At 42.2% G+C, this 21,684-nt stretch overlaps 1 protein-coding gene across 7 annotated transcripts in view; it reads right to left on the bottom strand.

The window, feature by feature from the left end:
- Nucleotides 1-21,684, bottom strand: part of VGlut (Vesicular glutamate transporter) — a 139,204-nt gene that overhangs the window by 30,161 nt on the left and 87,359 nt on the right. For 4 of the 7 annotated variants that reach the window (XR_002675417.2, XM_022817108.2, XM_086978030.1 and 1 more), the window contains exon 3: nucleotides 1,482-1,667. Coding sequence is in view for 3 of the 7 variants with exons in the window: in XM_022817108.2 (XP_022672843.1) it covers nucleotides 1,482-1,667 (186 nt within the window). In the remaining 4 variants the exon portion in view is untranslated. Of the gene's footprint in view, nucleotides 1-1,481; nucleotides 1,668-2,103; nucleotides 2,322-2,396; nucleotides 2,580-9,397; nucleotides 10,158-21,684 lie in introns of those variants that run through there. The other 3 variants (XM_086978028.1, XM_086978027.1, XM_086978029.1) reach the window with 3 other exon arrangements.

Here is a 21,684-nt window from a genome sequence, read left to right as displayed (position 1 = left end):
ACTAGCCGAACCAGTGGTGGCCTCTTCCGAGCCGTTCGCGTTCATTCCCTACCGTCGGCATCCTGCTGGCTCCTTATTCCGCTGTGTTAGCTTCTTTTTGACTGGTGCTCATGCACTTCCATGAATTTCCCGCTTAGCTTCCCCCAATTAACTTCTTCTGTTTGAACTACAGCTCCCGCGACCACCAGTATCGTTACGTGTTCCAAAAGCCATTTCTGCTCCGACTATCGCAGTCCGGCTATCTATCTGTCTGTCTGTTTGCCTGCTGCGTGCCAAGCGGCTCTTTACTGCTCGCGGCTTGCCGTTCAACTCTAGCCTGATTGAGGAGGGCCTACCTGTTTACGGCCACGGTAGTAGGCCCACGTCGTAACGGTCTGGCTGAGGAGTTCGCCAGGCGAGAGGGCTGATGCGCGAGTTGCGGTTCTTCCTCTTCGGCGAAGGCGAACGAAGGGAGCAATGAGTGCGGAGGAAATGTTGGGTTAGGATCGGCCTGTCTCGCCTCGGTCGACTTTATAAAGCCATGGCTCAACGCTGCAGAGCCGGCAGGCTGCCTACTGGCTTCTCAGGTCGAAAGCCCCATTTGTTGTATTGGGTGTGAGAGGCCTTTGAAAGGATTAAGGATCTCATGAATGCCGATTAGCCGTTTACGTCTGGGCACCAGCGGGGTGTAGAAAGCGACCGACCAGTAGAAGGTAGGAACTGGTTGGAATTACAGAAGGCTTTTTACCTTTGTCCTTTTTTCTTTCCAGCTACTTTCCAGGATAGGAGGAACCAAACCAAGTATAGTATAGCGTTCTTGATACCGCTGTCAGTGTCATTTTCATTGACCGCTAACCTGTGCTATATTTTATCCGCTGTATCTAACTATAAGAGTAGCTAATTATGAGAGTGATATAGTGGCGTAGTATTATGAAGATATTATCGCCCAGAATTATGATAAGCTATTATTTGTTGAGCAACGGATTTGAAAAAGTTTTGGCAAAATTATTATTAGATAAAAGCTTTTCTCCTAGTTTCGCTAATATACCTAGCTTACTAAGCCATGTAGTGAGCTACGAATATTATAAAGTGAAGTAATTGTAAAGTGAAGTAAGTGAAGTAAAGTGAAAAAGAGAATTTCTGTTGATTGGACCTGAATCCGTTCATTTACATTAACGTTGCACTAATTGGCAGCATAATCATTGCTTATGTATTGCTACAAGGGCATTATGCAAGAATTATATATAAATGAATACGTTTTTCAATAAAATCAATGCCGATGCTTTTTTAATTCAAACTTTTTTCGCTAGCTGGCTCATAAGCGATAAAAATCCTTATTTTTGATACAAACAAAATGCCTTTACATCTTAGATCATATTTTGCTCGGTGGAAAATCTTCTTCGAGGTGGATTACCCACTGTAATAAGCATAGGAATGCTGTACTGCCCAAAAAAAGAAGCTAATAAGTGAGTTTCCAATCCCATCAAGCAAGCCATACTTACTTTCGCCAATCTCGTGGTCCATGGTCGATTTCCACGTGGTCAACAGAATGAACAGGTTCTCCAGCTCCGGAAACTCCCCCAGTTTCTCCAAAGCCTCCAGGGGCAGTCGCACCACCCTCTTGATATCCACCTTCGTCCTCATCTAGCTGACCATATTTTGACACGCCGCCGTCACCACGGAACCGACTGAAATCAACAGCGATAATGATGGCATATGCTATCCAACCTTTGAAATGTTATACGGTGCATATTTCTAATAAAAATCGATATCTAAAACTTTACAAGCATGTATTTGCTATGGATGCATTGGATAATGTAGATATTGTCATATAAGCGTGTGACCAATAGAACGCATATTTAAAAAAAAAATAGCTGCAGAAAGAAGTGTTCTAAACTTTGATAGCGTTTCGTATTATGCTGCCCAAGATGTTGTTTCAATAAAGTCTCACTCAGAAGCAATTCGTTTGCTTCGTCTGATAAGCTATAATAGAAATCGTTTTTCTGTCATGAACTAAATTCAATACGAACTTTGTTAATTATAATAAACTTAAAAGTTGAATGAAAACGTGCCTCTATAGGCCTATCCAGGAGTATACGAAACTAGTCGAATCAACGACCTTACCTCCGTACAGAGGGTTTTCTATTGAACTTTAGTTCTTGCTCTTCCTCGTTTTACCTCGAAAATGGTGCATGTCCACTTTAACCATTGACAAAACTGTCCCTTGAGAAATATTCTATGCCCATGCATGGCTCGTTCATAGGGAGCTAGAGTGGCCGCTTGTTCGTTGTTCCCCATCTTTGCCTAGTCTAGGAAGCCTTTTAGCAAAGCTTTAGACAGGAATATGTGAACTTTTCGCTGCATCTTCGGAGTATTTTCTCCTGCGCCTCATCCTTATTGCAGTGTTCTGTTTCTACCTAGTTACGTTGTCGAGATAACCCTGGTGCAGTCCCAGTCGGCACCACATCGGCTTCATCGTCATGCTTTCTTCTGTCTCAACTCGCACTTCCTTCCTGAGTAGCATTGCTCGTTGCCGTTCTAAGGCGCTTGCGGGATTTTCAGAAACGGGACAAGCAGAACTGCAAGATGTATCCTAGGGACCTACTCGGCTCTTTGCAATATGCTAGCTCAAGTAGTCTTCTATCCATTCTCTGCTCCTGTCGACTTCCCCTTCCCCAGCGAATAGTATAACAGTTGGAGCCTTGGTGATGCCGACGGTAGTATCGAGAGCCTCGTTGCCCTTTCCTCCGCCATCGCCTCCCTCTTCGTCATGCGCATACATTAGCTTAAACTGAATTTTATAGCAGTTCTTTGTACGATTTATGCTACCGCTGTCGGTGCCCTTTGTCTTCCTTGAGTTCTTTGTTCTCGGCGGACTCGTGCTTGGGTGGACGTCTTGATTTGGAAACTTCGACGTTCCTTCGCCGATGCGTCGGCGATAATGCCAGAAGAGGCAATGGCAGCTTTGGACAGAAAGGGGGAGAAAAAGTTAGTTCCTTTGTTGCTGATGTCGATTTTTGTTTCCAATCCTCAAGGTGTATTATGACTGCGCCTCGATGATTAGTTAGCATGGTACGGTGAACCGCAATATTTTACCACGCTCATACAGATAACGGCTATACGATTAGCTGCTAACATCTAATGTATCGAGTCAACGCAGCCACACACTTACTCGGTAGGCACAGGTTTCTTTTATACTTTTTCTTGGTGAGCACATTTCTTTATTTATACTTGCTTATATTTTGAAGTGTACATGTAGACTTCACATGTTTTGGCTTTGCTAACATTTTGCTTCTATTATTGTGTTGTACAAATGGCCACTTAGTTAACTATAAGTGGAAACAGGTGCTGTCTTTTGATAAAATGGACGCACGATGGTGAAGAAACATCTAGAAGGATGCAGAAGGAAGTAAGAGCAAGAAAGAGAATTTTGAATCACACACACTTGCATATAAGATCTTTTAAAATGGAAGCAAAGGCACCAGCTTAAACCTAATCACTGTGTTCTTTCGGAGCTGACGAACGTCGCTGGACGACGACAACTACTTATCGTCACTATGTACGTGATGACGTGTGTATATATGTCGCCCCCTTTGTGCATGCGTATAACGCCCACCCTCATCCATCCTCTGTTCGTCCTTTCTTACTTTTTGCTCATGCTACTCGTAAAAGCACGAACGACTATTCTTTTCCAAGCATCCTATAGTGCAGGCACGCTCCCGGATACGGAGGCGGAGGTTCGCTGATTTGGGATAAGCATGCAAAAGGCTTGGGGGTTGGCTTGCGGTAGACCTCAAGTTCAACCAGATAACGCGTACAATAGGAGACGAGATACATAGAAGTATAATGGAAAAGTCTGTTCTATTGCAATTTCCTCCCTGCCAACCCAACGACGCCCTTGGTTTAACGATGGGAAGGATGGTCGAAGTGGAAACAAAATTTGCGGGTTATGAAACTGATTTAGCCCTGTGCTTATAGAGCGGCAAGCGTGCTTGACTTGGATAAAACTGGGAGCGAATGCTGCAACATGTTGAATGTTTGTCCTCTTAGCCATGAAGAGAAACAAGCGCACATTTCTCCATTTACGCTCTCTGCCATGCCGTCTTGGGAATGTTGTAGCCTCTGCAGTCTGATATATAAAGGAGGCTTCTTTCGAGGTCAGGCCGATGGGGTAGACGGTGCAGAGCGTGGAAGCAAGCACGATGCTGAGCGTGTGTGCTGTTAATCTAAAAAAAGATAAAGCTATTTCTCGCCGTCAGCTCTGTCTCTCTTTTATCGCTCGTATCTCCTGTAGCATATATATACGCTACATATATTATATATCTGTATACATGACTGTGTGGAGAATGAGAGGCGCGGTACACAGGAAAATCGCGCCAGCTTTCCATCGTTTGCTACACCATGCTTTCAACAACGTTACCAAGAGACCTCTGCTATGACCTCATTGCGTCTGCTATATAGCCGCTCGCCACTAGCGCCTCCGTGGCCAGTCAGCCTGTTGTCCTGCTGCGCTGTCGGTCTGCTGACCGACCCAACCAAACTTCAATACTCGATCGAATCTGACTGCTGAGTGCCTAGCTATCTGACCGACGCCATTGTAGGTGGTCATAGCAACGCGAGCCTCCCAATGACGGTAACGGCGTTGGAGCGACGCCATCAAGTTAGTCTCGCAATATCTATAACGGAGGGTTAGGGAAGGCAGCTGTATTTTAGAAGAATAGCGATATAAACGGAGCGTTCTTTCGTTTTTCGATAGAGTGCATAGAAACGGGGTAAAAAATTACCACACTCGTGCTGTTGGTAATGTGTATTTAACCTTTTTTTACGTTGACGACATATGATAAAATACTTAACGTGTTATGTATATGTGTTATAATTAAGTACAGGGCTAGTGCATTCGATTGTAATTATAAGCAAGCATTTATAAGAGGTAACTGTGATCATGCGGTCAATCGTTGCGGTTTGTCTAACAAATAGCAATATCATGTCATATGCATAGTTTTCTATGTAACAACAGATATGTCACACAACGGCATCGATGCCGCAGGCGGTGCTATTAATCGAGTTATCACTCTGATGTGTGAGCTTCGCAAGCGAGTCAAACTGAAGTTAGAAGCTATGTCTTCTTTTTATGGAGACAAAAAAGATGGGCTTTTCGGGATATTAGGAATCGCCGAAAGACCTCGGACAAATATAACTAGCAAGACTTAGTTACTGTCAAGCTTCATCTATGGCAAAGTTCGTTTGAAAAGTTGACATTCCATCGCAAAATAGGAAGACCAATCTAGACATAAAGCAGATGTTTGCTTATATGCTATTCATCAAGTAACATACTGTCAATCGCCTGCTTTTTCCAGCGAGATTACCTAGCGTTTAGCAGCAAGTTTATCCTGTCGGACCTCGGTGGCTGACAGTTCATCTACTATCTTTTACAATCTGGTAGAAAAAACTTAATCTTGTTTATTGCTCGCCGTAAAACAATTAACGTCTTTCACCTACGTTTTGGAAGACACTTTGCTTTTTTTCTTCTTTTTTTGCACTTTTTTACCATCCTCTGGCTTTTAGGCTAATTCGGGAATTGCGTCTATTGAGCTAAGCCAAAATCGATGATTTGGCCACATTCAGCGGATGGTTTGGCTCCCTTCGACAGACAACGAAGGTCTCCCACTATGCACTCTAGCTACGCCATCGGAGGGGGACCCCCGGGGGATATCTAAGAGCTTCTCTCTAAGCTAATAGTATTTGGGCAAATCTCATAATGTCCGATGGCTACAGGCTAAGAACGGCGAAGAAGCCCACTTCCGCCTGCTTCCGTTAGGCGTCTAACAACTCGTCGGCTCTTTCGCTAGAACTATGTGTATGTACGTACGTCTCAACCTATTCGTGCTTGCTATCTGCGAATATGCCAATGCTAGCGCTTCAACCGCTTCCCATCGATAGCGCCCCACCCGACTGTTCTGCTCGAGCGTAGAGCAGAGACATGGAAAAATAAGCCACCACGTCCCGACGTAAAAGTTAGATGAAACACAGAGAGGAGGCTGCTGAGGGCACGGGAAGACAGATCGAGCCGCGCACGTAATATAATGGGAATTCAATAAGATGCTCATGTGGGAGGCTACGTGTGTGCGGGGAACGTTGGCGGCGAGAGCTTGCGTCTGTCTTGACGGTGCATATGACATATCTGTGTTAGTGTGTGCATACTCCATCAGATTCACCGTTCAGGTACTGCACCACGGCCTGCCACGGCAGAACTCAGCCATGTCTCGTCCTCGGGCGGTTTTCCAAGAACTCAAAGGTAGTGATCGCTCACGTACGGATGCACACTTGTCTAAAAGGAGGAACGACTTCAGGGATAGCATCGCATTTAATATGACTCTGCTAAAGAAGAGGAGATTCTATCGTTATATGTATGTTTATGGTATATTTTTCGGCGGACTACAGTATACGTATAAGACATCCCGAGGTCAAACACCGTATTCGCTGCGTATTATACATCATGTTTCTCATACTTCACCGTATTGTATACTACACGGTTTTTACTAAAAAAAAAAAATAATCAAGAAGTGTTCGATTTCATTTTCAAATACGTCTAAATCTCCTCGATGTAGAGAATTTTTCATAGTGATGAAGACCGGGCACTTGAACATAAACAAACCACACGTTTGGTATTGATTGTTGATTGACATCTTCATCGATACGGGAATTCATTTAGTAACTTCTAATTTTTAACCTTTTATTGAATCCGTTGTGTATTACCAGAAATTGACTATTCAGGTCACGAAATGCCAGCAAACGATCTGTGAAAAGAGATCAAGTGTTACCTCATAGCTTAAATTAATGCAATGTTTGTCAAACACTGCGAAGTTGTATGATCTATAGCTAATACAGGCAGTGCTCACTATAGTATACACAGTTATTTTATTCGTGTGAATGTATGATTCCACCTGTCTAAATGCACTGGAGTTTATCACTGTGGCCACATCCGGCCTGGCTAGCTCTGAGATTTGCAGAGGGACAATAGTAATGAATTTAGGCCAACGCAGGGTGCGAGCCTTACACATGAATAGCGCCTTTAGCTAGCACCGAATTGTAAATTACAGTGATCGAAAGCTAAGGAACAGAACCTAAACGTATTAGCATTCCGATTAGAAAGCACACGCGTACCACTGCCACTTGGCTGCTGAAAGTTTAATGGGAAACAACGGCAAACGGAAAAAGCTACTGCGACTTTTTAAAAAGATGGATGGGTCGGATCTGGGTATATTTGAACATTGATTGAATGTTCAACACCAGCATGCTTGCAACTATCGCACTTCATTGCCTTGTTTCTATGTTGTCAAATGATCTAAAAAAAAAAAGACTGTGGCTTCTGCGGGGCTGGACGACCATAGCATCAACGAGGACTCGTCATTTACAGCTACGTCTCCAAGCCACAAGCATCGATTAAGAGGTGGGAATCAAAGTTTGTCATCTTTGTAGTTTGATAAATCCACTTACATGTGTCTGAATTTTTAATTGCTTTTTTTGTTTGAAAATTTTCTGGGTTCAAAGGTCAGTGGTATGAATTCGAGGAATATAAAGGTCCTAAAGCACGTTCGCCACTAACACGAGCTAAAAATAGCCTAAAGCATAGATAGTTACCTTTTGCTCCAGCTTGGATCTCCAACAGCTTGGAATTTTCTTAATTTCAATTCAGTAATTTACGGAGACATTCTTTAATTAGCGTATGAATGTGTTACAATTTCGTCCTAGTTTAAATAGGTCAGACAAATGAATCCTCAGAAATATTCTTCTTACGGATCATTCTCTGAAAATCTGGGGGTACAGTATAATAGTCAAAGCGCGTGAATGAATAACTATAGGTTTGTTCGTATTAAAAATGTTAGCCTACGATGCACCATTTTAGAATAACTTCAGTTATTCTTAATCTTCGTTATATTTCACTGTATCGTCCAGCTAAGCAATACCACAGACGACTAAATCTTTTTAATGCCGAACAAAATTTAACTACGCCCGGTTTTTGATTGGGATCTCTAAATTTAGTTGATAGATATATTGCCTTAACATTATCACGGAAACTCAATCGCCCAGCTGGCAACATTTGTCTATATGAACTTTGATGCACGTACGGTCAAGTTCTGTACGATTCTAAAATCATACCGCATGTTAAGTCCAATAAAGTTACTTCTTTACCGCTCTATTATACTGGTCAGACCAAGGTAGGCTAGGCCTTTAACTGGCACTTACTGCTCAAGTCGATGTTGTTGCGCCCCAACTTCGCTAGTTAGGGCTAACCCCCTAAATCTACTCTCGCGCTCCAGCACTTTTTCGAGTCTCTTTTCCAAAACCAGTGGCACTCAAGCTTTAGTCCGCCGCTAGATCGGAAGTCGCTCAGCCCTCAGGGGCAAAGCTGCCGGCATATCCCTACATAGTCTTTTCCTCCCTACATCTTCCGCGTTCCCGACAGCCACTTATGTCTGATTGGCTGATCTCAGCATTTCCGTCGAGATTTCCGCCTAGACTACTGGAGCCTCTATGGCTTCCTTCTCGTTTCACCGCCGCTTTAACTCCGATCCCCTGTCACGCTAACTCCCATTGAGTGGACACGTCTGCTTCTCTTTTCCTGATGAATTTGCGCAGTGTGGTCAGATTTTCGGTGCAAAGAATGCAAAGAAGAGAAAGGTGGAAGACTCCCTGGAATTCGTCACTTCTACTACTACTTGCTACAGCGGCCTTGTTTCAAGACTATATAACCACCTAGGTAGTCGCCGACCTACTATGAAAGTTAAATAGAAATTCTATAGATAAGGTGATAACAGATAGAATGTCCACAGTCGTAGACATTAACTAAAGTAGCCTTCGGGTGGCCTTACGGATAAGACGTACAGCTGAGCAACAAGAAATGTTTGTGTGGATATATTGTCGTATCCAGCATTTACTCCAGTACCGCTCTGCACAGAATGTGCAAGCTCATTGTTGTTCTGACCGAATCGACCGGATGTAAGATAATAAACAAAAACGAAAGCGTCTTCGGAGTTTGCTAGGGACCAACTGCGCGCAGGGCAGAGCGAATCCTTATCCGGTCTAAATTCTACTATATCCAATAAAATTCAAATCGAAATATCGTGTACTATGCCCGTATGTCTATCAGATTGTCGGACAGTGCCCGTCAAATGGTGGGAATAAATATTCAATCGGTAATGTGGTGTGTCTATGTTATTTCTACATATCTTGAGATAATAATAGGTTAAAGGCTTATCATTATACGTCAATATAATTACGTGTTTTAGCTGACATTGCACAAACATGCAACAGATTTTTCTACCAATTTTTAGACGAATCGTCACTGAAATCGATCTGGCTCACGATGGTTTAACGGACAGGACAGAGGAAAATCACTGCCTTGCCAATATCTTACCTCGCAAAGCTAGTCTTCGTTTTGATAAAATCGGTTATATCGTCACCTTCGTATGCTTAACTGAATTACTGGAGTATCCACATCAGCAAGAACGCGCACCGAATATTTGTATAGGCACCGCATAAATGCAATGACAATACGCTGACTCGTTAGGTCTACTGGCTCCGTCAGTGGAGCAAACTCTTGTGAAGGCCTTCGCTAGCAGGGCAAAAAATGGTCGCCGAAGTCATTGTCCACCTATCCAAGTGGGCAATACGCTATGCATCAACACGGTATGGCGTCCCTTTCCAGTTGACTTTCCATCTCTGGCTGCCCTTAACTTTGCCCTTAAGATACACAAGCAAGGTACACATGGACCCGAGGCTATATTAGGTATACGCACAGCTCCTCAACGATTTTTTTAGGCAGAATTTTGCCCAGCGTAAGAAATTTAGTTCAATTTTCAATGCAGCATCTAAAGCTTAATGTTGTCTTTCCAATTGTAGTTTCTACATATGGACAACCTGTCACTATTTTCTAGACGATTGTCACAAGCTACTTATATTGACTTGAAGAGTCGTCGGTTACATTGCGCCCACGCGCATATATGTACCACACTAACTAAGCAGAGTCAATCTAAGGATGCGGTGCACGTTATCGGTACTGCTTTACCACTGCCAGCAGACTGTTCGTTTACTCAAACAGGCCATTCCTTTCGTCGATCGTTCTTTCACACACAGGCACATATGCAAATATTCAAAGGAGTCGCGACAGCAGGATCGGAAAGACATTTGCTTAGAGCAGTAATTCTCACGTAACGCCACAGCAACGTCTGGCTTTAGGTAGGCACGGCCGACCGTCCGTTGTCGAGGTTTACGATGTGTGAGATGCTTTCAAGGTAAAATTGGATTGAATGTAAAGGGCGCTCGAAAAACGAGCAGAAAGATGGACTCAGAGCGAATGCTATTGGTAGAGGAGTTGATGTCCCAGATTGAATTGTGTCCCACGATGCTTAGTACTGTTCACGTCAGACCCAACCAGGTCAGTCGACCCAATTTAGACAAACTGCTATCGTATACCTTTCTAGCTATTAACCCACGAGCGTGGCGATCGAGAAATGAAACGGTCATTGACAAAAAAGAATGTCCGCTGTTGAAGTTAGAATGACCACATAACACAGTTGCATAAGAATGATAAGCAGAGCATGGGTGCATGTGTGTGGTTGCGTGGAAGAGACAGTGATTTGATATACAAGATAAACGAGATGTAACAATGGACGCCGGACGCGATGACAGTGGCATTCCGAGCAAGGATGATAATATAAGCTTCACGGAAAAAATGGCGGGAAGGTCCAAAGATACGACCTGCTCAGATGGTCAACCAGAAGTATAGCCGTGCATACTGCAGCGCCGCTCGGGAATTCTGATAGGGCGGAGGAAGAATTGCCAGGGATGATTAACGATTTCCGGAGCAAGTCTCACTATTAATCAGTGAATAGCAGAAAGAAATTACGCAGTTTTTTCGACGAAAATGTCGTGGCGCATCTTCGATATGTAAACCACGGAGTTCGGCCTGTCGTTTATGGGAAGTGAAAGGATCATTTTTCGGACGAATACTGTTACACATAGAACGTGAATGTACTGGCTGAAGAACTGCAGCCGTGTGTGCAGGCCAAAGACGAGACTATTCAGCATTAGGACATAGGAAGTAACATTGTCGTACTATGGCCAATGGGAGCTATCATGATGTTATCAGGCTTGCTATCAGTGTATAAGTATGTGGTTCATGAACTCAGCAGACGCCTGAAAATGAACGAAATCTTAAATAAACCTTTTTTTTTTTTTTTTTATCTATTTTAATAAGGAACTACGGTAAGCCAATAACGGCGGCAGAAAGAGATTGGACAGAGCTATGGGATAATGACAGTGTTGGCCTGCGTGATCGTAATCATTACTATAGTTAAGTTATTGATGGGAATTGCGTAACTGGACGCGCAGTGCGCTGTGTTAGCTACACTTCTAGTTATCGCTAGAGTGACCATCCTCAACGGATAGAATCACGTACAATAAGTAAAGCTCCATTTAAGGTTTCAACAAAAGCAGTGTTTATTGAGGATCAACCCAGCAGTCGAGCTCAGCGGGAATTAGCATCAAACGGTAAACGAAATCAATTCAGTTGTCACGTACCGACACAAATTTCCTAAAGTGCTATCAAGGAGTTTCATATACCATTTATACCTACACGATCGACACCATTGCGTAGCTACGAGACCGAGTGGGGCGTTTCGACTTGATGTAAATTTGACAACAATAAAAACATAATACTAGCTTGCGAAAAGAGACGAACCTAGTGCCGGAGCGAAGGCTGTTACAGAAATGGCTCAGCGACCACGTCCACTAAGTATATGTAATCATGGTGAATTATCGTTCTCTTAAGACTGTTTCATTAGATCATTTCCTTCTATGAGACAACTAAGGCCTGTTTGACCTCGGAAAGCTGTAGCAGGACACGAACCGGTCGTCGATCAGCTAGCTAGCTAGCGTCGTGCAGGAAACCCCCTAACTGGACGTGTAGGTCGTCCAGCGGACCGGGAACATACCTGCCGTAGACAATGGACCGAGGGGCCAGGAAACAATGCAACAACACTGATACTCTTTAATTTCTGGTCAATTTACAAGTACCGTTTGGAATAGCGATAAGGTGATGACCAGGAAAAATACCATGGTTTTGCTGTGGTAAGGTATGATTGATAGATCTGAATAGCTTTGTCAATTTCCTAAAATGCAAACGTTCAGTTGAATTAGCGAGGATACAGGGTGTAGCAATAACTCAGAGGCTGTTTATAACTAGTTGATGCGTATACGCGGAATAAGGCGATAACGGGTAGTCTTAGAGCTATGTCGAAAAATAGAATGATCTGGGTCAACTGATAAGTGTGCAGGTCTGCGGAGTGAATTCGGTAAGATCCGACAGCGTCTTCATTTAGTAGATAGATCGTGTTTAAAATAGTTAAATGTATTGATGTAATGCCAAATGTTACGGATGTATCGCAATTACAAGCTTCTAAATTAAGCACAAGGGCCAATAAACTTTAACGCGAAGAGATAAGAACAATCGGAGCGAGCTAGGTTACCGTGTAACGATGCACTTCAGTGCTAGAAAGTAACCTCAGTCTATAGTTGGCACCTTCACAGTGCAAAGGGTTTTGGAGAAGCGTGAGCTGAATTTGGTTCGACGATGCCTACTCTTATTTATGCCAGTTCGAGTCTGGTACATCAAGCCAATCAAACTTGACACTTCTGAGCTGTTTTTTTACGACGAACTTAAATTGTTAATGCGACGAACTTAAAGCGACATGAGCTTCAACTTGTATTCAGTACAATGTGGAAGAAAGTGTGCTGGCGAAGTTTTTTTAGATGGATAATTAATGACGCTGTAGCTGATGGACCAGCTATGCTCCCTAATCATTTTTTGTAACTTTACAATTGAAGTTTCCTCATGTCAGAGGAAAGATTTGCAATAGGAGGGGCATTGTACGTACAATACGATTACAAGACATTCATCTTCAACATCATAGGCACTGCATGCGAGATTAGCGCGAACGTCCTTTTCGTGCAATCATCCGGATTGGGTATTCTCCATCCAGACATATTAGCTTCGGGCTCAGCTGGAACTATCTCCTTCGGCTGAATTAAACTGCAACTGAGCATTTGGTCTAATATAAAAAGGGAAATTTTTGAGACTGAACTTAATCAAACGCATATGTACATCGGTTATTCGGAGGCCGAAGAATGAATGGTGGACATCCTCAATCATCTCTGAGTCAGGCGAGCAAGGTTCTTCAAAAAAAAAAAAAAGTTTTCCAATACATATACATGCCTAGGATTGATATAGATAAGCGTTCACGTTAGAGGGCAATAGAGTAGTTTAGAGCAAACGGTTGATTTGTGCAAGCTAAGGTCTCGTAATTTCTCATTATAAAACTCTTATAGATACAGGACACTTAGCTAAATTAATTATGTGTTCATTAAACTGAAGTTGAATTACCATTCGTAGTTTGATTTTTATGTTTGTTATTGCTGTCAGCGTTGCTCTAGGCGAACGTATCAGAAAATTAAGCGTGCTTGTGCTCGAGCTCAAAGCTAAATCGCCAGGTCGTGTACCTAAACCTTATAGACAAATATGAAAACATTGTACGCCACTTGTCTCTTATGACAGCGGCAAAACGAACCAGAGTCCCACTAATTATCGAGTGCCTCACTGTATAAAGTACCTATTTTTCTGACCAGATGGAAATATGTCATTTTCATAACAACGGCCACCGTTCACTGGCTACGTTGAGACATTTTATTCTTATTATATTTATTATTATATGATTCATAACTGATCAATACATTTTTGGATTACGGAAGTAATCGAGGTGCCTTCGGTACGGATATATATATATATATGATGCGTTTTTTGTATATTATGGAAAAAATTCAGTTTTCTAAATAACTTGTTGAACACTTGTACAACTCAGAGATGTGTAAATATTTAAGACCGTAGACTACCTAGTAGAGCCACATATGGACTTATAGTAGATAAACCGTAACCTGCTTAGCTCGGCAGAATCTCTAGCCACAGTTATTTTCATGCATCCTTTAGCTTTGTTGTATCATTAGCGCTCATATAGTCCAAGGGCTATATGGACCGACGACATAGTTGTATTCAATTGAAGGTTTTCGAATATAAACGTATTTTCGTGGGTCTGTTTAGACCACATGATAGAATAGCCTCCACTCAACCCCATCTATTGACTACGGTGTCCATTAATTGCAAGGCCGAATGGACGAGGCGAAAATTGCCTAGAATACAGGTTTCACGTGCAAATTTAATTCCCCCCCCCCCCCCCCAGATTCTATCTCTACTTCACGCTACGAGAGAGCCTTAAATTTTCTCAAACGCCGTTATCCCATATGTGCAATTGTTGCAGTATGAAAATCCGGCGCGTATCGCAAACCTCGTAGGCGTATCGTGAAGACGTTTCGACTAGAATGACTAACCACTCAAGAGTTACATAAAATACGTTAAAGACAGAGTTCTCGGACAGTGGCACAGCCGCAACGTGACTGTAAAAATAAGCTTTTTTGGTCGATTTGGTGGTAGTATAGATCACCGAGTAGACAAAACTGCCGTATCCGAAAGCCCCATTCCATTCACGAACAACGCTATCGTGTGAAATCTTAACTGTGGGTGCCATTGAAGTTTTTTTTCTGTTGATGGTTCTTCTTACGGAAATATGTTAGAAGAAATTCTGTTAACCCAGCTGCGTATGTTTGACCTGTGTGGTTCTAATGAGACGCCATCGCATACGCGAAGCGTTGAAGTTACTGAAAAAGATCTTCGGCGAATGCACGAATTTTCACGCGGCACACATTTCCCGTTCATATATTTTAACCTCGTTGGACCTTTTCTGCTTGTGCAAGTTGAAAGTTAAAGTTAAATTAGTGAAACTCTTGCAATTGCGCCCGATTTATGTAAGAAAATGATTATAGAATCTTAAGTATTTCTTCTTCTAAGTTGTTCGGTAAAATTCTGAAATAATCGCTTGTTTGAAAATATATTTACAAAGCCTTGTCGTCGATTATTATCACCTGAAATTGATCGAAAATAACTGGGTCTGCACATCGATATTTTGACGAAGCCTCAAAAGAAAATAATTTATTGATCGAACAGAGTCTAAGATTTATTCAGATACGACATAATCAGTAGAACAGCACGACAAAATATATTATTGATCTTAGAGTAAATTATCGTATGCAAAATGGCTGGAGGCTGTACATTTTAGCTTGAAGTTCGATAACTTATAGTGATGTTTTACAGCTGCTTAAATGGATATGAGTGGCGATCGTTGGAACAGTTGTCCGAATCTTCTTTTTAATAAGTTTTTTTCTTTTAACAAAACTGTCCTTCCAAGCAACGACGCACATCAGCCTTACGACTACTTAGTCCTTGTAGCTTGACATGATATGTTTTTATGAATTTTCGACTCGTATATATATAATCACACATATTTACGTATGTACAATAAAAAATTATCTTATTATAATAAAAATTACATTATACATTGACTCGAAATGTTCGTTTCCAGTTAGAACTATTAGCCGATAGTTAAGTGACATGTTAGTCTAGATAGAATATGGATGTCGTCTGTTTTATAAAGAGCTGGATACGATGATGACTCGCAGATACTTTGCCTAGGCCAAAAGGACTAATCGACTGGCGCGAAGGACTCCTCGAGTGCGGACGGGCGAAAAGGACATCACTAGGGTGCCATCACCAACGCATCATCCAATGGACGCGATCGGATAGACAACGAGGTGGGAGACGGTTACTTTCTGAATGCTACTCCTGCCAGAGATCGATTCAAATGGGCGCTTCGCGTGCCTCCTAAATATTAGCCTGTTTTTTCTTCTAGCCATCGAAGCCTTCTCCGTTGTTTGTGACCGACGCGAACAGTACTCATTCAGGCACTCGAAGTACGAAAGAACTTCAAAAATAGTACGGCGCCTTCTATTTGGTGACTCCTATACAAAATTGAACTTGTAGGCACAATGTGTTTTATGTGTAGAACATCTAGAAAAAAAAAAAAAAAAGCTCGAATAGGACGAGAGGTTGAATAAAGTGGAGTACATTCCGATGAAATAATACATCCTCGCCGCCAGTGTCCATATGGAAACAACACGAATTGTGGCGGGTATCGGCGGGATTTTTATAGGAAAGGGTGATCACAGTTTGTTGATATACTCCATTCTGAAACAGAATATTAGCAACATGCCATTTTTCAATAGACTAACCGTGTACCGCAGCTCACTGGTTAGGTCTGTCGGTTTTCGATGGGAAGAAGAGAGATTTTATCTTTATGAGGACTATATGAAAACGCAGCTTTTGTATGTTTGATGGTATCTTATTTTTTGCTTTATATGGAAACTCAGTAACATACATCCCCGATTACATATGTTTGCTTTGTCTGCTATGAACCATTTTTCTTTTTTGAGCTCAGGCTATAAAAGAGCTCTATTCCATACATGATTATCTCTCGTCGCCACAAAGCCGTTTTTGAAACGTGAATATGTTTGTAGCGTCAATGTAATGCTACATGCTAAATGGACCGCGAACGTTCATCGTCTCCGTGATACAGACAAACCCGACGTAATGACTTTTATTTTTCTTTCACTTTTGCTGCCGTCATCATTTTGATCATGATAACTTACGTTTCGACCAGAGCAGAAGCGGGAAAAGCAAAATGCTTATCGAGGAGAGTAACACCCGGGTCGAACAAAGAAGGTCCTTTCCGTTCTTCCTGCTTTGTCTGATAGGATCAGAGCCGAGTGAGAGCATTCATTAAGCAGATAGCTAGCGCACCTCTTCTGCGAACGGGGTAACCAGCTTACAAAATAGCCTGCAAGGCAGGACGACAGTGGCGCGCGACCTATCTACAAAGTGACGTTGCCACCCGCCGCAGTCTGCGAAGGAGCTACCTGCGAGTCCTCTATTTTATTTATTCTGGCCCCATATACATCTGCAGTAAGCGAGCGCTTCGAGGTAGGAGAGAAGCGGCGGTGAGGTTTGTGATCTTACTAGCAGCTGTAATTAATGGATACAAAGTCTATTACTAGTGCAAATGCCAGCGGAAATGAGGTTTACTTTGCACGTCAGAATAAACCTGTACCCTACAATCACACGGAGGCGTTACATTTAAACGATAGGCTCTCGTTCAGTACAACTGTATATCATACGATGGTATATATTTGTAAACGCTTCAATTGCAATTGTTTAGAGCGGTCGCAGTGGCGTCTCGTGCTTGTGTCGACCTCTGGACAATATCACCGCCTTGTCGAACATATAAGTGTTAAATAGAAAAAAAAAAAACGTTCAATAGGGAAGGGCTATTTTTTTTAGGAGAAGAATTTAAAACAACCACTCCACATATTTGCGAGGCTAGAGATATTAATCATCGGTGAGAGTATTGCATAGGTGAGCTTGTTTCTTTTTTGTTACCTCAACTTAATAGTATCTCTGCATGCGTTGTTTATTATTATTATAAACACTTGATTTAGTTTTCTTAGAATTCATTTCGCGGATCACAGACAAGTATATTAGTTTTAAGTATGGGACTGATAATTTTAATTGCATGGGAAGCATGTATAATTTACGGGAGTACTAGAATGAAAAAGTAAGAAATTATCTTGATATCTGAGATCCTAGATACTGTACACATCCCCAAATAGGGCTATGACAAGGAAACATCTCGTTGTCAACACACGCACAAACGCGCACTCGGAGCTGCACACGATGAGCCATCTTGGGTATACGAGAAATTGTCTCCGAATTCGGCATCGTTGTTGGGGTTGGAGTAATATATCGCTGTACTGTTCTAGGGGAGACTGGAGGTCTGCATTCATGTGTGGGGATTGTCCTCAGCCGACAGGGTCTGACATTGCTCCGATCCTTTGGACTCGATTTTCCCAACAGTCCGCCCCGCACTGCTCTTCAACGTTGTCAACCGCCGATATTTGCTTAGCAGTAATTCTTATCCGATATTTGCACTGCAACAACAACGCAAACGACTCATAAAAGCATCGCATAGCAACTACAGGGAGGCACCAGGTCTAGAACTGTACGCAGTTCTGACGCCGGAGCAAACTTCTAACGTTCGTATTAGCGTGGTTAAAATTCTATATGGGTTTTAGTGAGCCCGTTCCACTGAGGTTGCCTATAATGACGAGAAAAACAATAATGATACACAATGGTAAGTCTGTGCCTTGCGCTTTAGTTTCTAAAGTGGCATTTCAAATCTAAGTTACCGAATACAAGCTATCGCAGAGATACGTAGCTATATTTTTCTTAGTTAGGCGTTAGTGCTAGCTGTAATTCTTGTGCTTGAAAATCAATGTATAAGTTTATTCATCCACATAACTTATCTAGTCATACTATGACTATCAAAGGGGACTTCAAAAGGCTAAAGCACTAGATTGATTCTATAGTCGCAAAGCTAACAAGGCAAACCCTCATGTTGATATCCCAGGCGGATGCAGCAGCTTCATCAGTAAGGGTACGACACGTTTTTGTCGATTAAGTGGTTGTGATGTTTTCCAGGATTTCCTTTCCTACCACCTCTGGGTTTCCCGCCTGCTCGATCTATTGTGGAGATGTAAACTCGGCCACCATCTCGCATCACCGTAGCCGATACAGGAAAGGCAGCACTCGTCAACACTGCCCCTGATTTCCCCATAACCTCCCGCCTTTGTTGTTCCTTCGGGTTGCCTAGCGTCTGCCTGTCCTTGCCTCGAGATCTTAGCTCCATGACTCTTCCATCAAACTAAAAGCACTTTTATCTCCACCCTATGCAACGGTTCTTTTCGTACTGGCTGCCCTCTGGAAATCCCATACTGCGTTCCTTTATATCTGTGTGGAGTGGGTTCCTTCATCGTTTTACAAGCGTCAAGAGAGACCTTCGTCCCAACGAGAACGAAAACTGATGCCCAGATACCAACAATTCTAGCGGAAACGCCAGAAAATAAGGAGCGCTTTTACTACTGCTGTTGCTAGAACGGCGATGATAACGGTAGTAACATTGAGTCATGCCGCATGCCAGCGGAAAGGAACGACGTGGCCGCTTTTTTGACCTGTATATTTGCAGCCTGCGCATGCACAGCGCTGCATAGAATCAGCCAGTTCCCCAAAGAGTCTAAAAGCCACCAGGTGAGTCTAGACTAGCAAGGCGCAGATGCACGCAAGATAAAAACACAGCTTCGATCGAAAACAATGGGTCAGAGGGAACACAGTTGAAAGAAACTAAAACAGAAGCCGTGCTTTTGCCTGCCGAAGTCTGAAACAGCGTGAAATCTATTCAAGCTTATTGAAGTCCACAGTGTTACGTATTAGGATGGCGCGTGTGCATTAGGTAGCTGCGTGTGCATTAGGTAGCTAAGAGATGGCTATCTATTGTTGGTGTTCGTTGAGGTTCAGGAATCAAGCAGAAGATTGTTAAAATAGCGTGAGATTAAATGGAACAGAGCACGCAAAGACTACTACCATGTGATATAACTGATAGATGGTATCTTTGCAACTGGAAGTCTGTTAGGAGCTCTGAAAAATTAAAATCCATTTAGCGTCTTCGATCACATCTTGTTCGTTGCTTGAATCGAATATGCTCTAAGGTGCTAATGGCCTTTCAGAAAAAAATGTCTATAATAAAACGATCGGCTATGATTGCTGCAATTAATAAGGCAAATAGACTAAAAAATAAAGAAAAAAATTGAGAACGGAATTTATGATATTCCGGAGCATATAAAGAAGCAGCCATTCAAGTGATAAGTACAGATAAAATTCAATATCTCGCTATTGACAGAACACGCGTATTTGAAGAAGCTATAATCCACGAATTGGAAAAAAGGTCATAATTTTTGTTGTATGTTGACTTAACCTGTATTGGTAATGGTACTGGACAGCTGTTGTTCAGTGTACCTAAAGGAGCAATTAACTTTGGGGATGAAGTTGTAATTTCGTCTTTTTGTTGGGTTTTATTTGTATGCAGAGCAAATAGTGAGTGAGTAAAACTAGTAAGCGAATACATGAACTCTTAGATACATTCTTAGTAGGGATTTTTATAAGTAGAATACATTACCTCTCGAAGCTTATATAATGCTTACTATTGAGTAAACATTGATATAGACGGTGATTATTAGAAACAAACAAGTCCAACAAGAGACAACGATCAGTCGTGCGTGTTTCCTCGTGGTACTTCTATTATTGGAACTTTAACGAGGTGGGTATTCCCTAATGAACGAGCACATCAGGAAGAGGTGTTTAAATGATATTCACGAGACATGATCTGCTGAGGTCCGCTGTAGATATGGCACTCCGATGGTCTCTTAAGGTCTCTTTGAAGCCTAAGACTATACAAAAGCCCATAGGCCTCCATTTTTCGTGATCTGTTAATTATGCATATATCTAGTGCTCCCATTAAGGCCAGTATTGTCTAACTAACTGTACTATACAATTAAAGTACGGATCGACTTTTGCGCAGTAGCGTAATGTTTTGGATGAATATTATGTAAAATACAAGCTGTTGACGTTTTTACAAAAATTTGCCCCTGACGGCAATTTTGATAGGTCATGGATTGAGACTTATCAACTATATGACAGTACCGACCCTAACCTTAGCAATATACTTTAGAAGAAGAAGGACCCCATAAATAGGTTCCTGCTCCAAAATTCTGCGGAATATTTAAAGGGTCAGTACAAATATTGTTAGCTGCCCAATCGTCGAGATTGATACATTTTAAGGTCCATTTAGGTAAGAGATATTTCTCCAATTCGATAATGGCAGCCAAATAGTTCTTACGTGACATTAAAAACAACGGTTTTATGCTTACCAATTGAAAAACGTACAGCTAATAACGGGAAATATTCTTAAATACCCTTAAAGAGATGCCAGATTCAAATCGATTTTGCATTTCGAAATACTATCGAGCTTTCCTCATGTTTTTCTATTAGACGCACTAACGATACAATGAGAAAAAAAAAAGTAATAAAAATGTTGCAGAATTGATATTTATTAGCTAATAGATATGCTGGAAATGCAGAAGAGTGCTGGAAAATACTATAATTTATTATCCATTTAGGTAATATTGAGCATCCAGACGCGAACATAGAATCCTTACAGCTTGATCCTTTGCTCAGTTATCTGGTGGCCTTGAACTTAACTCCTCTTGCAATCGAATATCTAGCGTTTTATTGTTACGCTCAATAGCGTATGTACACCTGTGTACAGCTTCGATATCGCAACTCTCCACTGGTATACATAGAGGAAACTCGGGTAAAGCTTGAGACGCTGTCTCTTGCACACACATGGGAAGGGTAATTTAGAGACAATCTTTCTCTGTCCATCTTTCGCGTTGGACATTTATACTTGTTTGCTTCCGCGAAACATTTCCTGACAGCTGTAAGCTCGGTACGCCGACTCTTACCCCCCTGCCGCCGTTTCACTTCACAGCGTCACCAGCTCTCACTATGTACGTGTGTCGCTTATGCCTGGATCGTTACACCTCGGGGTGTTGAGATCAGTGTGTTACATTCTATCCAGTGCATTGATGTTGGCAGCCTTGATTTATCCCTTTGTATCGGTGTCTATGCGCCTGGCAGAGGCGAAGTATACCCGGCTCACTCTTTGCTGTTCTGGCTTTTGTTCCGTTCATACGTTTCGACAATGGTATAGGAGGGCGCAGCAAGGACCGGGCGAATCGAGCCCCATGGAACTC

Source organism: Varroa destructor, unplaced genomic scaffold, assembly GCF_002443255.2.
Source record: "Varroa destructor unplaced genomic scaffold, Vdes_3.0 BEIS01000001.1, whole genome shotgun sequence".
NCBI lineage: Eukaryota > Metazoa > Arthropoda > Arachnida > Mesostigmata > Varroidae > Varroa > Varroa destructor.
This window is presented reverse-complemented; position numbering and strand designations above follow the sequence as displayed.